Below are 16,243 nucleotides of genomic sequence, written 5' to 3' on the forward strand. Positions count from 1 at the left end.
CTCCTTTTTGATAATGAGATGTCTGAGACTATCTGCACTCCCTTCCCTAGGCTCATCATCCACCAAGTCCTTCTCCTTGGTGAATACGGATGCAAAGTACTCATTTAGCACCTCACCCATTTCCTCTGGCTCCACGCATAGATTCCCATCTCTGTCCTTGAGGGGGCCAACCATTTCCCTGCTTACCCTCTTGCTCTTTATATATGTATAAAAAGCCTTGGGATTTTCCTTAATCCTGTTTGCCAATGACTTTTCATGACCCCTTTTAGCCCTCCTAACTCCTTGCTTAAGTTCCTTCCTACTGTCTTTATATTCCTCAAGTGCTTCATCTGTTCCTAGCCTTCCAGCCCTTACAAATGCTTCCTTTTTCTTTTTGACTAGGCTCACAATATCCCGTGTTATCCAAGCTTCCCGAAACTTGCCAAACTTGTCTTTCTTCCTCACAGGAATATGCTGGTCCTGGATTCTAATCAGCTGATGTTTGAAAGACTCCCACATGTCAGATGTTGATTTACCCTCAAACAGCCGCCCCCAATCCAAATTCTTCAGTTCCTGCCTAATATTGTTATAATTAGCCTTCCCCCAATTTAGCACCTTCACCCGAGGACTACTTTTATCCTTATCCACAAGTACCTTAAAACTTATGGAATTATGCTCACTGCTTCCGAAATGCTCCCCCACTGAAACTTCGACCACCTGGCCGGGCTCATTCCCCAATACCAGGTCCAGAATGGCCCCATCCCTAGTTGGACTATCTACATACTGTTTCAAGAAGCCCTCCTGGATGCTCCTCACAAATTCTGCCCCATCCAAGCCCCTAGCACTAAGTGAGTCCCAGTCAATATTGGGGAAGTTAAAATCACCCACCACTACAACCCTGTTACCTTTACATCTTTCCAAAATCTGTCTACCTATCTGCTCCTCTACCTCCCGCTGGCTGTTGGGAGGCCTGTAGTAAACCCCCAACATCGTGACTGCACCCTTCCTATTCCTGAGCTCCACCCATATTGCCTCGCTGCATGACCTCTCTGAGGTGTCCTCCCGCAGTCCAGCTGTGATATTCTCCTTAACCAGTAATGCAACTCCCCCACCCCTTTTACATCCCCCTCTATCCCGCCTGAAGCTTCTAAAGCCTGGAACATTTAGCTGCCAATCCTGCCCTTCCCTCAACCAAGTCTCTGTAATAGCAACATCATATTTCCAAGTACTAATCCAAGCTCTAAGTTCATCTGCCTTACCTGTTATACTTCTCGCATTGAAACAAATGCACTTCAGACCACCAGTCCCGCTGTGCTCAGCAACATCTCCCTACCTGCTCTTCCTCTTAGTCCTACTGGCCTTATTTACTATGTCCTCCTCATTTACTTCACTAGCTGTCCTACTGCTCTGGTTCCCACCCCCCTGCTGGCAAGGTAAGTATTTTGGTGGGGGGGGATAAAAAGAGGGCAAATAAATTATTTAATTGTTATGGGGGGTGGGAGAGGGGCAGAACAAATTTCTTTATTTTTATTAACTTCATCTTTTAATATTTAAATTTCCCATTAGGGCTGAAAGCCCTTTAAAAATGTCGTCAGCGCCTGCGCACAGTCAGCCAACCCCATTGCCGGGGACGGACAGCCAGCCCTCTCGTGTGATCAGGGTGGGGGGCGGTTTGCCCCGGCTATTTAAATGAACCGTCGCACAAAAGATTGTGGTGGCTCTGCGACATGCGGCCCGCACATCGGCGGTGGGCACAGGAGATTCAGCCTAGTGCGTTTCCACTCTTAACTGTACAGACGTGGGAGCCACCCGGAAAAAACTCTTCAAAGGATGTGAGGGAAAAATCAGCAAACCAGTAACTTTTTTTTAAAATACTCATTCGTGGGATGTGGGCATCACTGGCCAGGCCAGCATTTATTGTCCATCCCCAATTGCCCTTGAGAAGGTGGTGGTGAGCTGCCTTCTTGAACCGCTGCAGTCCATGTGAGGCAGGTACACCCACAGTGCTGTTAGGAAGGGAGTTCCAGGATTTTGACCCAGTGACAGTGAAGGAACGGCGATATAGTTCCAAGTCAGGATGGTGTGAGGCTTGGAGGGGAACTAGCAGGTGGTGGTGTTCCCATGCATCTATTGCCCTTGTCCTTCTAGGCGGTAGAGGTCACGGGTTTGGAAGGTGCTGTCAAAGGAGCCTTGGCGAGTTGCTACATCCAATCATGAATGGTGGTGGACAATTTAATAACATCAGTGCAAAAGACCAGGCTGAAGCATTTGCAACCATCTACAGCCAGAAGTGCTGAGTGGATGATCCATCTCGGCCTCATCCTGAGGTCCCCAGCATCACAGATGCCAGTCTTCAGACAATTCGATTCACTCCGCGTGATATCAAGAAATGGTTGAATGTAGCTCTTGTATATGGTACGCACTGCTACAACTGTGCGTTTCAGGTGGTGCATGGGATGCTGAACAAGCGGGCTGCTTTGTCCTGGATGGTGTTGAGCTTCTTGAGTGTTGTTGAAGCTGCACCCATGCAGACAAGTGGAGAATATTCCATCCCACACCTGACCTGTGCCTTGTAGATGGTGGACAGGCATTGGGGAGACAGGAGGTGAGTTACTAGCTTCAGAATTCCCAGCCTCTAACCTGCTCTTGTAGCCACAGTATTTACGTAGCTGATCCAGTTCAGTTTCTGGTCAATGGTAACCCCCAGGATGTTGATAGTGGGGGATTCAGTGATGGTAATGCCTTTGAACGTCAAGGGGAAGATGGTTAGATTTTCCCTTGTTGGAGATGGTCATTGCCTGGCATTTGTGTGGTGTGAATGTTACTTGCCACTTATCAGCCCAAGCCTGAATGTTGTCCAGGTCTTGCTGCACACAGGCAAGGAACGCTTCAGTATCAGATGAGTCACGAATGGTACTGAACATTGTGCATCAGCGAACTTCCCCACTTCTAACCTTATGTTGGAGGGAAGGTCACTGATGAAGCAGCTGAAGATGGTTGGGCCCAAGACACTGCCGTGAGGAACTCCTGCAGTGATGCCCTGGAGCTGAGATGATTGACTTCCAACAACCACAACCATCTTCTTTTGCGCTAGGTATGACTCCAGCCAGCGGAGAGTTGTCCCCCTGATTCTTATGGACTTCAGTTTTGCTAGGGCTCCTTGATGCCATACTCGGTCAAATGCTGCCTTGATGTCAAGGGCAGTCACTCTCACCTCACCTCTGGAGTTCAGCTCTTTAGTCCATGTTTGGACCAAGGCTGTAATGAGGTCAGGAGCTGAGTGGCCCTGGCAGAACCCAAACTGAGCATCAATGAGCAGGTTGTTGCTGAGTAAATGCCGCTTGATGGCACTGTCGATGACACCGTCCATCACTTTACTGATGATTGAGAGTAGGCTGATGGGGCGGTAATTGGCTGGATTGGATTTGTCCTGCTTTTTGTGTACAGGACATACCTGGGCAATTTTCCACATTGCAGGGTAGATGCCAGTGTTGTAGCTGTACTGGAACAGCTTGGGTAGGGGCGTGACTGGTTCTGGAGCACAAATCCTCAGTATTACATCTGGGATGTTGTCAGGGTCCTTTGCTGTATCCAGTGTCTTCAGCCGTTTCTTGATATCACCTGGAGTGAATCGAATTGTCTGAAGACTGGCATCTGTGATACTGGGGACCTCAGGAGGAGGCTGAGATGGATCATCCGCTTGGCAGTTCTGGCTGAAGATGGTTGCAAATGCTTCAGCCTGGTATTTTGCACTGATGTGCTGGCCTCTCCCATCATTGAGGATTGGGATGTTTTTGAAGCCTCCTCCTCTAGTTAGTTGTTTAATTGTCCACCACCATTCATGACTGGATGTAGCAGGACTGCAGAGCCTTGATCTGATCTGTTGATTGTAGGATCACTTAGCTCTGCCTATAGCATGCTGCTTCCACTACTTAGCGTGCATGTAGTCCTGTGTTGTAGCTTCACCAGGTTGGCACCTCATTTTTGCTTGGTGCTGCTCCTGGCATGCTCTCCTACACTCCTCATTGAACCAGGGTTGGTCCCCTGCCTTGATGGTAGTGGTAGAGCGAGGGATATGCTGGGCATCCTTATTATGGATGCCCAGTTTTGAGCTGCTAGAGCTATTCTGAGTCTATCCCATTTAGCACAATGGTAGTGCCACACAACACGATGGGTGTCCTCAGTGTGAAGACGGGATTTCATCTCCACAAGGACTGTGCAGTGGTCACTCCTACCAACACGGTCATGGACAGATGCAGCTGCGACAGGCAGGTTGGTGAGGACGAGGTCAAGTAGGTTTTTCCCTCTTTTTGGTTCCCTCACCACCTGCCACAGGCCCAGTCTGGCAGATATGTCCTTTAGGATTTGGCCAGCCCGGTCAGTAGTGGTGCTACCGAGCCACTCTTGGTGATGGACATTCAAGTCCCTGACCCAGAGTACATTCTGGGTCCTCTGTGCTTCTTCCAAGTAGTGTTCAACATGGAGGAGCACTAATTCATCAGCTGAGGGAGGGCAGTAGGAGGTGGTAATTAACAGGAGATTTCCTTGCCCATGTTTGGCCTAATGTCATGAGACTTTATGGGGTCTGGAGTCAATGTTGGGGATTTCTAGGGCCACTCCCTCTCCACTGTATCCCACTGTACCACCACATCTAGTGGGTCTGTCCTGCCGCTGGGACAGGACATATCCAGGGATGGTGATGGAGGAGTCTGGGACATAAGCTGTAAAGCATGATTCCATGAGTATGACTACGTCAAGCTATTGCTTGACTAGTCTGTGGGACAGCTCTCCCAATTTTGGCACATCCCCAGATGTTAGTAAGGAGAACTTTGCAGTGTCGACAGGGCTGGGTGTACCTTTGTCATTACTGGTGCCTAGGTCAGTGCCAGGTGGTTCGTCTGGTTTTATTCTTATTTGACGTTCTGTAGTGGTTTGAAACAACTGAGTGACTTGCTAGGGAATTTCAGAGGGCAGGTAAGAATCAACCACATTGCTGTGGATCTGGAGTCACATGTAGGCCAGACTGGGTAAGGGCAATAGATTTCCTTCCCTAAAGGACATTAAACTCATTCAGGCAGGTGAAGAATATTCCATCACACCACTGACTTGCACCTAGGTGGTGGAGGACAGGCTCTGGAGAGTCAGGAGTAAAGCCTGGCTACCCGACCTGAACCTGACTACGTGTCGGGTTCGGGTCAGTCTATATTCCAAGTCCAGCATTCGGGCTTGGATTGGGTCGAGTTGGACAGTGCTGCCTCTGGAAACTCACGGAATCAGGCTCACCCATGATTCCCCACAACTCCATCTGCAGGAATAGCCTGCTGCCGGAACGGATGAAAAGGATCACAAGTATTACCATTTGGACAAGGTAGAGCACAATAACATATTTGATATTTTAAAATTTATTGCGATATTTGGTTCGGGTCGAGTCTGGCGCAAAAAAAAAAATTAAAGGACTCTGGCCCGGGTCGGCTGTGGTCGGGTTGGGCCCAGGTCAGGTTTCAATTTTATATCCGAGCAGGTCTTTAGTCAGGAGAACCACTCGCTCCAGAATACCCAAATTGCTGTTGGACATTTTGTGGTGAGTGATCTTCACTCTCTATCACAATCCACTGATTCTTACTGAAATCACTCATGTTTGTTGCATGTCGGACGAGGACAGGATGAGTTTGGCTGTGATGCCCCCCATATTTGAATAGCCAAAAGCTTGCAAAGTCAAGGCTCACCATAAAGAATAGTTGATTAAATTAGGTACTAGAGAGGTGTGGGCATCTGTGAACCTTACTCTCTTGGCACTGCTCTAAGTTAATGTTTCCAGGAAAGAATACTACTTTGTCTGTGACTCCTTGTGGCAGGGATGCCACGTCTCACCCGAACAAGGTAGACACAGATGTATGAGAGGCACTATCACTGAATTACGTTGAGTGGAATTACAAAGCCTCAGATGGGATGGAGGACCAGGAAACAACCATACAATGAAAGCATAAAGAACACTCACTAAGCAGATCAGATGATCCTCCTGCCAACAACTGGTAGAAGATATGAAAATTCCTCTCCCCTTTCAGACATTTGACAACACGAGATTTCTCCAGGAGATCTGAAACAATACCCAAACTGTCAGAACTCAAAACAAAATATTAAATCCATGTTAGTTTTTACTCACCTTTTATGTCAAGTTTCCACCAGGATTAAAAAGTTCAAACTCAGAAGAAAATATGAGAATAAATACTGTATTGCAACACTAAATGACAATAAAGGTCACAAGGCAGATGGAGACGAGGAAGGCATTTGGCCCATTTTAGTTCATCTGGCCAGAAAGTGCTCTGGATTAATCTTTTCTATATCACCTACTGCCATGTATACTTCTAGAAGTCCCATCTCAGTTGCCTTCTTTCAAGGCTACTCATGTTTCTCCAGTCTTCCTTCATAGCTCAATCCTCTTAACAATGGGAGCAGCTTTTCATGACCTTCTCTGCATTGCTTTCAGTATTGAATTATTTTCCTGTTCACTGTCAATCCTAGGTCATCCCCAACAAACAGACTTTAAAGACTCTTCCCTCCACCCTGACAACTCTCTTGCTGTTATATTACTGGAATAATTAGTTCATTGGGAAAAATCGATGATGGAAAGAAATTGTGATGCCATTACATTTGAGGCTGCTTTAGGAAAGATGGACTACTCGGGGAGTATGAAGAATTCCCCAATCAGCTAGCAGAAAATTACCATTATTCTGCCCAATTACGTGCCTTAATCCCAAACTGGGAATTAAATGCTCTGCGGTACACATGTGGGGTTTCACTTTGCCCACACCAGCCATCCTTATGGCCTTTTTGAGACAGTTGATCAGCGAGCAATTGTATTTTCTAGATTTTTGCCTATTAGGAACTGGATTGAGAGAGCCTATTTACAACCCTTGTACTCAGCAAAAAGAGAGGATATTTTCAGCTTGTTGGTCTGAGCTAGATGTGAACCCAGGCCTTAACTGTTGAAAGGGTAGTGTTCGACCTGACTTGCCACCCAGTTCCCAGTCTCAGCTGCTACTGTCAGCTCCATTAGTGACCCACACCCAGTCTGAGCAGTTGGTGGAATGAGACCATCTCTTTAACTGCATTCCAATACACACAGAATAGAGGGTAGATTTTCCTCTTCAGGTTGTAAGTGCTTGATGAGGCTGAAACCCAGATTGTAAATTCGGGTATAACCTGCTCATGATTTTCCATCCATTCATTTTAATGTATGGAAACTAGTGAGCAGCTTGCACCCAACTTTGCCAATAAGGCATCTAGCCCACCAGAAGACTTGCATTTATATAGCTCCTTTCATGACCACAGAATGTCTCCAAACACTTTACAACCAATGAAGTACTTTTGAAGCATAGTCACTGTCGTAATGTAGGAAACACAGCAGCCAATTTGCACACAGGAAACTCCTGCAAATGGCAAGGAGATAAATGACCAGAAAATCTGTTTTAATGATGTTGGTTGAGGGATAAATATTAGCCCCAGGGAGAACACTCCTGCTCTTTTTCCAGTAGTGGCTGTGGGATTTTTTACATCCACAATACCTGAGGGGACACACACAGTCTGGGTTTATCATCTCTTACACCCAGACGCTGAAGAGGAAAATCTACCCCCATGTCTACAGCAGTTTACAAAAGTGATGAGGAAAATCTGTGCGTTATTTTTAAATAAGCTGTATACTCGTTCTTGTGGGCATCAGATCACAGGCTCTAATGGATATTTTTGTAAAATATTAAAGTAGCAATTGGCACACAGGCCAGTGTCCCTTTGAGGAGGCTGGAAATCCTCCTATCCCATTACTGCCTGTATTTACTATGTAACCATAATGGTTTTAAATACCAGTTAGTCTTGTATTATCTGTCGTCTGCCTTTCTGAGTTTATGAATCTTTAATGGCCTTGAAGAATAGATTCATGATAGTTTGCCACCTGCTTTACTTAAGGTTTCTTAAGAGCAAAGTGCTACACAAAGTAGAAGGACAATGAGGAGTTATTTCAAAGATCTTTGAATGTGAATATTAAAACAAACTGTATTTAAACCTTCTTCCACCAATTGCTGTGCGTAAATTGGCTGCTGCGTTTCCTACATTACAACACTTCAAAAGTCTCCCTTTCTCCCTATTTGTACTAGAGCACTATCACTGTAGGCTGCTCCATAATATAAATGATAACGAATACATGCCTCTCAAGGCACAAAACACTACTTTATGACATAGTTTTGGGCATTCCTGTCTCTGACCAGCAGCCACCCGCAGCACATCTAAACGGCCATTAGCAGTGTTAAGAATATGTAAGTGTTGGATGCAGGTACTCCTATTTAAGTTTTCAGACTGCTGACCTTGTGACCTTTCCTTGACATCATAAGAAACAGGGAGGATCTGTGACCAGAACTGTAAAATCAAGATCACAGACAGGGTGAATTCAAATTTTGGCAACTCTACCATATTACAGCCACTGAAAGCAATCGTAATTGGGCATCAGAACATGGCGTCAAGGTCTTAGAACTACAGGCGGCAGGCACATCAAGAGGAGATAGCATTGAAGAGGAATGTAGGACAAAGAATTGATATGGTCCCTATGTGTACCAACATCTTAAATCTGTCCATGAAGATTTTATCTGCTCAGTTTTTTTTAAGCAAATATCATAAACAGTTAAAAACACATCAGAAATAATGACCATAGGAGAACTTCATAAACACAACACAGTGACTACACTTCAAAAGTACTTAATTGGCTGTAAAGCAGTTTGGGACATCTTGAGGAGCTGTATAAATGCAAGGCCTTTTTTTTTAAATGAGGACCTAAGCATTCTTCTCTGATGGAGATATCCCCCCACCCCACCAATAATATGATGATATGGAAAGATATTGAAGGGAGACTGATTTTTCAGTAAATCCTAGAAATGTGGCAATCTGAATCTGAACCAAACTGAAACTCAAAATGAGCAATGGGTGCCTGCAGGATTTAAATTTGCATTTTCAGGAACTTCAAGATGCAAGATCCTGATAAGCAATCCAAAATTAGCTTGATGTAGAACGATGGTCATAGAGTTATACAGCACAGAAACAGGCCCTTCACCCCTTCGTGTCCATACTGGCCATCAAGCACCTATCTATTCTAATCCCATTTTCCAGCACTTGGCCCATAGCCTTGTATGCTATGGCGTTTCAAGTGCTCATCTAAATACTTCTTAAATGTGAGGGTTCCTGCCTCTACCACCCCTTCAGGCAGTGTGTTCCAGATTCCCACCACCCTCTGGGTGAAAACATTTTTCCTCAAATCCCCTCTAAACCTCCTGTCCCTTACCTTAAACCTATGCCCCCTGGTTATTGACCCCTCCACTGAGGGAAAAAGTTTCTGCCTATCCAACCTATCAATGCCCCTCATAATTTTGTATACCTCAATCATGTCCCCCCTCAGCCTTCTCTGCTCTAAGGAAAACAACCCGAGCCTTTCCAGTCTCTCTTCATAGCTGATGGTACAGATTCATATCAAGGGACGATGCAGTGGTACAATCCAGGTATCTAACCTACGTTTATGCTTCAGAAGCACAACACACCAGATATTTTCTTTGGGAACATGAGGGAGTGGGAGTTCTAATTGTGGACATGGATGGGAAAGCCCTTTCCATCAATTTCGTGAAATCTGGGCTCATACTCTGAAAACCAAATACACCTTCACAGGCAGTACATTCCCAATAAGTTCTAATCAGCTATAGCTGTAGACAGCTTTCAGTCCTGTTTGCAGTTGATGTACATTTATTATCTCTCAAAGTCCATCAATAATCATTAACATGAATTGGCTTTGGAGTTGCAGATAACCAAGGATTGTTTTACAAGTATTACATTTCTAACTTTTCCCAGTTCTGATGAAAGGTCACAGACCTGAAAAGTTAACTGTTTCTCTCTACACAGATGCTGCCAGACCTGCTGAGTGCCTCCAGCATTTTTCTGTTATTTCAGATTTTCAGCATCTGTAGTATTTTGCTTTTGAATTAGAGGTGTGCAAAGGAAACCCAACCCAAGTCCGAATGCTGGACCCAGAAGCCCGAACCCAACACATGCTGTCGGATCCCATCGGGGTCGGGTCGGGTAGCAAGCCTTTGCCCATATACTGCTGTAAAGGCCTGCCACCCGACCCAACCCCGACGGGTCCTGACGACATGCGTCAGGTTCGGGTCAGGCTTCCGGGTCCAGAATTCGGGCTTGCGTCGGGTTTCCTTTGCATACCTCTATTTTGAATTGTTGAAAATAGAGACATGTCGAAGCTTTTCGTGTTGCACTCATCAGGACAATATGCAAGAATAACCAATGCAAGGGAAAACAACTTAAACAACTTATCAAAATAGACGTAGAGAGGATGTTTCCTCTGGTGGGGCAATCTAGAACGAGAGGTCATAATTTTAGGATAGTCTAGTCTTTGGCCTCCTTGTCTCGAGAGACAATGGGTAAGCGCCTGGAGGTGGTCAGTGGTTTGTGAAGCAGCGCCTGGAGTGGCTATAAAGGCCAATTCTAGAGTGACAGACTCTTCCACAGGTGCTGCAGATAAAATTGGTTGTTGGGGCTGTTACACAGTTGGCTCTCTCCTTGCGCTTCTGTCTTTTTTCCTGCCAACTGCTAAGTCTCTTCGACTCGCCACACTTTAGCCCCGCCTTTATGGTTGCCCGCCAGCTCTGGCGATCGCTGGCAACTGACTCCCACGACTTGTGATCAATGTCGCAGGACTTCATATCACGTTTGCAGACGTCTTTAAAGCGGAGACATGGACAGCCGGTGGCTCTGATACCAGTGGCAAGCTCGCTGTACAATGCGTCCTTGGGGATCCTGCCATCTTCCATGCGGTTCACATGGCCAAGCCAACTCAAGCGCCGCTGGCTCAGTAGTGTGTATAAGCTGGGGATGTTGGCCGCCTCGAGGACTTCTGTGTTGGAGATACAGTCCTGCCACCTGATGCCAAGGATTCTCCGGAGGCAGCGAAGATGGAATGAATTGAGACGTCGCTCTTGGCTGACGTACGTTGTCCAGGCCTCGCTGCCATAGAGCAAGGTACTGAGGACACAGGCTTGATACACTTGGACTTTTGTGTTCTGTGTCAGTGTGCCATTTTCCCACACTCTCTTGGCCAGTCTGGACATAGCAGAGGAAGCCTTTTCCGATGCGCTTGTTGAATTCTGCATCGAGAGACAGGTTACTGGTGATAGTTGAGCCTAGGTAGGTGAACTCTTGAACCACTTCCAGAGTGTGGTCACCGATATTTATGGATGGGGCATTTCTGACGTCCTGTCCCATGATGTTTGTTTTCTTGAGGCTGATGGTTAGGCCAAATCCGTTGCAGGCAGCCGCAATCCTGTCGATGAGTCTCTGCAGACACCCTTCAGTGTGAGATGTTAATGCAGCATCCTCAGCAAAGAGGAGTTCCCTGATGAGGACTTTCCGTACTTTGGTCTTCGCTCTTAGGTGGGCAAGGTTGAACAACCTGCCACCTGATCTTGTGTGGAGGAAAATTCCTTCTTCTGAAGATTTGAATGCATGTGAGAGCAGCAGGGAGAAGAAGATCCCAAACAGTGTAGATGCGAGAACACAGCCCTGTTTCACACCACTCAGGATAGGAAAGGGGTCTGATGAGGCGCCGCTATGCTGAATTGTGCCTTTCATATTGTCATGGAATGAGGTGATGATACTTAGTAGCTTTGGTGGGCATCCAATCTTTTCTAGTAGTCTGAAGAGACCACGTCTGCTGATGAGGTCAAAGGCTTTAGTGAGATCAATGAAAGCAACGTAGAGGGGCATCTGTTGTTCATGGCATTTCTCCTGTAGCTGGCGAAGGGAGAACAGCATGTCAATGGTGGATCTCTCTGCTCGAAAGCCACACTGTGCCTCAGGGTAGACACGCTCAGCCAGCTTCTGGAGCCTGTTTAGAGCGACTCGAGCAAAGACTTTCCCCACTATGCTGAGCAGGGAGATTCCACGGTAGTTGTTGCAGTCGCCGCGGTCACCCTTGTTCTTATAGAGGGTGATGATATTGGCATCGCACATGTCCTGTGGTACTGCTCCCTCATCCCAGCACAGGCAAAGCAGTTCATACAGTGGTGAAAGTATAGCAGGCTTGGCACTCTTGATGATTTCAGGGGTAATGCCGTCCTTCCCAGGGGCCTTTCCGCTGGCTAGAGAATCAATGGCATCACTGAGTTCCGATTTTGATGGCTGTACGTCCAGCTCATCCATGACTGGCAGAGACTGGGCTGCATTGAGGGCGTTCTCAGTGACAACATTTTCCCTGGAGTACAGTTCTAGATAGTGTTTCACCCAGCGGTCCATTTGCTTGCGTTGGTCAGTGATTACGTCCCCTGATTTAGATTTGAGGGGGGCAATCTTCTTGATGGTTGGCCCAAAAGCTCTCTTAATGCCATCATACATTCCTCCGATATTTCCGGTGTCAGAGGCCAGCTGAATATGACTGCATAGGTGTTGCCAGTAGTCATTTGCGCAGTGCCTGGCTGTTCTTTGTGCAGTGCTTCTGGCTGCTTTAAGTGCTACAGATGTTAACTCGCTGGGGGCTTTCTTGTAGTTCAGCAGTGCAATGCGCTTAGCGGCTATGACAGGTTCCAGCTCTTCAATGTGAGATTGAAACCAGTCTGCATTCCGCTTCACACGTTTGCCATAGGTGGTCATTGCTGAGTCATAGATGGTGTCTCTGATGTGGTCCCACTTGGTCTCTGCATCCCCTGTGGGAGTGTTTTGAAGGGCTTTTTCAAGTGAATTGAGAAATTTATGTAACAGCTGTGGATGAGAAATTCTGTTAGTGTTGATGCGCGGGCGGCCCTTCTGCTTGGAGTGATGCAGCTTCTTTGGTTTGAGGCTAACCTTGCTGCACAGCAGGGAGTGGTCGGTGTCGCAGTCCGCACTGTGGAAGCTGCGTGTGATTTGAACGCTGTTTAAAGAGGCTCGCCTTGTGACGATGAGGTCCAGCTGGTGCCAACGACGTGATCTTGGGTGCCTCCAAGAAACCTGGTGACAGGGTGTATTGTGAAAGAACGAGTTGGTCATGCAGAGGTTGTGGTAGATACGCAACTCAAGCAGTCTCTGTCCATTCTCATTCATCCTACCAATGCCACAGCACCCAAGGCAGGAGAGCCATGAGTCATGGTTGGCCCCAACCCTGGCATTAAAGTCCCCCAGCAGGAATAGGTGTTCGGTATTGGGGATGCTACTAATGATAGTATGGAGTTCCTCGTAGAACTGGTCTTTAGCTTCAGGTGGGGAGCAGAGTGTTGGAGCATAGATGCTGAGTAGGTGTACTGGACCAGAGACGGTGAACAGTCGGATGGACAGTATGCGTTCCGAGCCATTTGAGGGTGGCTCGATCATGCTAAGCAAAGAGTTTCTGATGGCGAAGCCCACTCCCTGCTGTCTTTGTTCTTCAGGATCCCTACCCTGCCAGAAGAAGGTGTAGTCTTGCTCTCTTCGAGATCCGCTCGCAGGGAGGCGTGTCTCCTGAAGTGCTGCAATGTCCACATTGAGTCTACTGAGCTTGTTGTTAATGATGGCGGTCTTCCGAGAATCGTTGATTTGTGTAAGGTCTTCCGACAGGCCAGGACACATAGTTCTGACGTTCCAGCTTGCAAAACGAAGGGCTGGTATTTTCTTTCCTTTTTTTGTCGTGCTGTTTGGTGCGGTGTTACAGTCTACTTGTCGGGCAATGACCCTGAGCTCCAAGCACCCATTGAAGCAGGTGGACTGTGGCGGGACAGAACCTTACTGACCGGATGCTGCCCGGTTTGAGGCGGGCGGTAGCTGTCCAGTGAGATGCGATGACCTCTCCCACCGACAAAGGCAACCCGTGGCGCCCAATCTCTACGCCAGTTGAGCTGGACTTATAACCCGTAACTGCTGCCTTCCGTGTTGATTTGGTCACTGTGAGGTGACTATGGAGTGACTTCTCCATGGCGCATGCCTGGGCGGATGTATGGAGGTTGTGAGTTGCCCAAACGTCAAAACCCCCCTCTCGGCCTTCCTCGTGGGGTCCAAAGGGGTGCAGAGCACGACGTTTGGCACCGGTATGGCTGCAGGAACTGCCGGAAACATGCCAAAGGTGACGCATGACCGCCTTTGGGGTTCCGCTCCGGATTTACTGTTAGGGTTTACTCCCTTAGCCTTGGTCTTTCCTGAGACGCCCACAAGGCAGTGGGGTTGTTAGGGCCCCTACACAGGGGTAGGAGGATGCCGGTGGGGGGAAAGGGGGTGGGGAGGGGGTGCGGTGGGAAGGGGTGGAGGGAAGGGGGTGCAAGGGGGAGCTGGGAAGGGGGCTGTAAGGGGTACAGGGGAAGATGGTGCGAGGGGGGAGCTGGGAAGTGGGTGCGAGGGTAGTGAGCTGGGAGCAGGGGGGGTGGCAGGCAGGGGGTGCAGGTAATAAAACATTTCATCAGCTCCCACCATTGTCCCTTTTACAATGATGTACTACTACTGGGATCGGGATCCGGGAGCTGAGCCGGAGTTGTGGGGAAAGTTTGTGTGGAAACAGCGTGGAATCGCCGAGTGAGCGGGAGCCGCTGCCGGGACCATGTGGCCGCTCTTCCTCCTGATCGCCACCGTGGATGGGCTCCCCAAACACAGCCAAGTGGCCTTCCTGTCCAGTTGGCCAAGCTTGGCAACCACTGGCAGGGTCTTCATCAGCATTTCTTTCCCGGATTGCCAGCCGTTCACCCTCTCTCTGAGGTGAATTCTTCTCCCAGCCCTTACGCATCCACCGCCCTGGACGCCGCCATCTGTTTATGTAGGATGTGTGCCTTGCAGATAACAAACTTGCTTGATGCCCACAAAATCAAATTCGTTTGCCCAGTGTGAAATGTGCCACATAGAGAACAGCTTCTTAAAGCCATTTACAGAACAGTAACAGCACTGTGCTTTTGGAGGGAAAACACTTAACTCCCAGCTGCATCATTGATACTTCAAGATGGCCTATACAAAAGTGGATTATGTTCGAGCAAGTTCAATGCCTCATATTAAAAACTGAATTATACACAAAGTTGAAATCCTTGTGTTTGCACTCTCGCACACTGATTTCCTTTATAGGTCTGGACCGATCTATTCTCTGTGGCTAAAACTAGTGTTATGCTGTTATTTTCCGAGATGGCGGCGTCCAGGGCGGTGGACGCGTAAGGCTGAGGATAAGGGGTAGCAGATTTAAAACAGAGATGAGGAGAAATTACTTCTCTCAAAGGGTCGTGAGTCTGTGGAATTCACTACCCCAGAGTGCGGTGGATGCCAGGACATTGAGTAAATTTAAGGAGGAGATTGACAGATTTTTAATTAGTAATGGGTTGAAGGGTTGAGAAGGGGCAGGAAAGTAGAGTTGAGGCAGAGATGAGATCAGCCATGATTGTATTGAATGGCGGAGCAGGCTCGAGGGGCTGAATTGCCTACTCCTGCTCCTAGTTCTTATGTTCTTGAGAAGAGAGTGCTGACAGTTAACTGCCAAGCTTGGTTTGAAATTTAAACCAGGCAGCTTGACTTGCGTGTACTGGAAGCTACATATATTAATACACAGGGCCCTGTTCTTTGCAGACAGAGAGGACATGTACGCACATTGCGCCTGTTTCAGCTGAACAAAATAAGTGACAGCCATTCGCTGGTTCATTCCTCAGTGCAATGCCTTGACCAATCAGAGTCAAGCTGCCTGGTTTAAATTTCAAACAAAGCTTGGCAGTTAACTGTTGGTCACCGTAAACTGGTGCATTCTCCATGGCAACGCCTGTACCAATCAGAGTTCACTTGCCAACCAATCAGCACTCTCTTCTCATGCAGTATAAGTTGTTGTTTTCCCTTACATTGGTTATTCTTGTGATTGTCCTGATGAGTGAAGAGGAAAAGCTTCGACAACATGTCTCTATTTTCAGCAATACTCAAGTTCTGTACTACTAAACAACTATTTATTTTGCTTTTGTGGAAGGATTGTTTCCACTTGATTTGATCTTGGGTAAAATCTTGGACATCAAACTTGATTGTTATTATTGCATATTACCTCACAGATCTTTATCTCTGTGTAGACTGAGGTGCTGAATTATTCCGTGGAAGGCAGTGAAGTGTTGAGTCTACCAATGCCCCATGGTCTCTTTCAGCTTCACCCTTGGGTATTTAAACACCATTGATAAAGTACATACACCTTCCAATTTACAATACATTACACTTGTCTATGTTGAATTTCATATGCCACTGGTCAACACTCCTACATATCTTATCTAACTCA

The 16,243-nt window shown here is 47.2% G+C and overlaps 1 protein-coding gene across 1 annotated transcript in view; it reads right to left on the bottom strand.

Annotated features, from left to right (window-relative positions):
* The window catches only part of LOC137358595 (unconventional myosin-Ib-like), a 69,502-nt gene that overhangs the window by 33,239 nt on the left and 20,020 nt on the right, over positions 1–16,243 (bottom strand). Inside the window, 1 exon segment of the mRNA XM_068024640.1 lies at positions 5,978–6,076. Within this exon segment, the coding sequence (XP_067880741.1) occupies positions 5,978–6,076 (99 nt within the window).

The sequence above is a fragment of the Heterodontus francisci genome, chromosome X, assembly GCF_036365525.1.
Source record: "Heterodontus francisci isolate sHetFra1 chromosome X, sHetFra1.hap1, whole genome shotgun sequence".
Lineage (NCBI taxonomy): Eukaryota > Metazoa > Chordata > Chondrichthyes > Heterodontiformes > Heterodontidae > Heterodontus > Heterodontus francisci.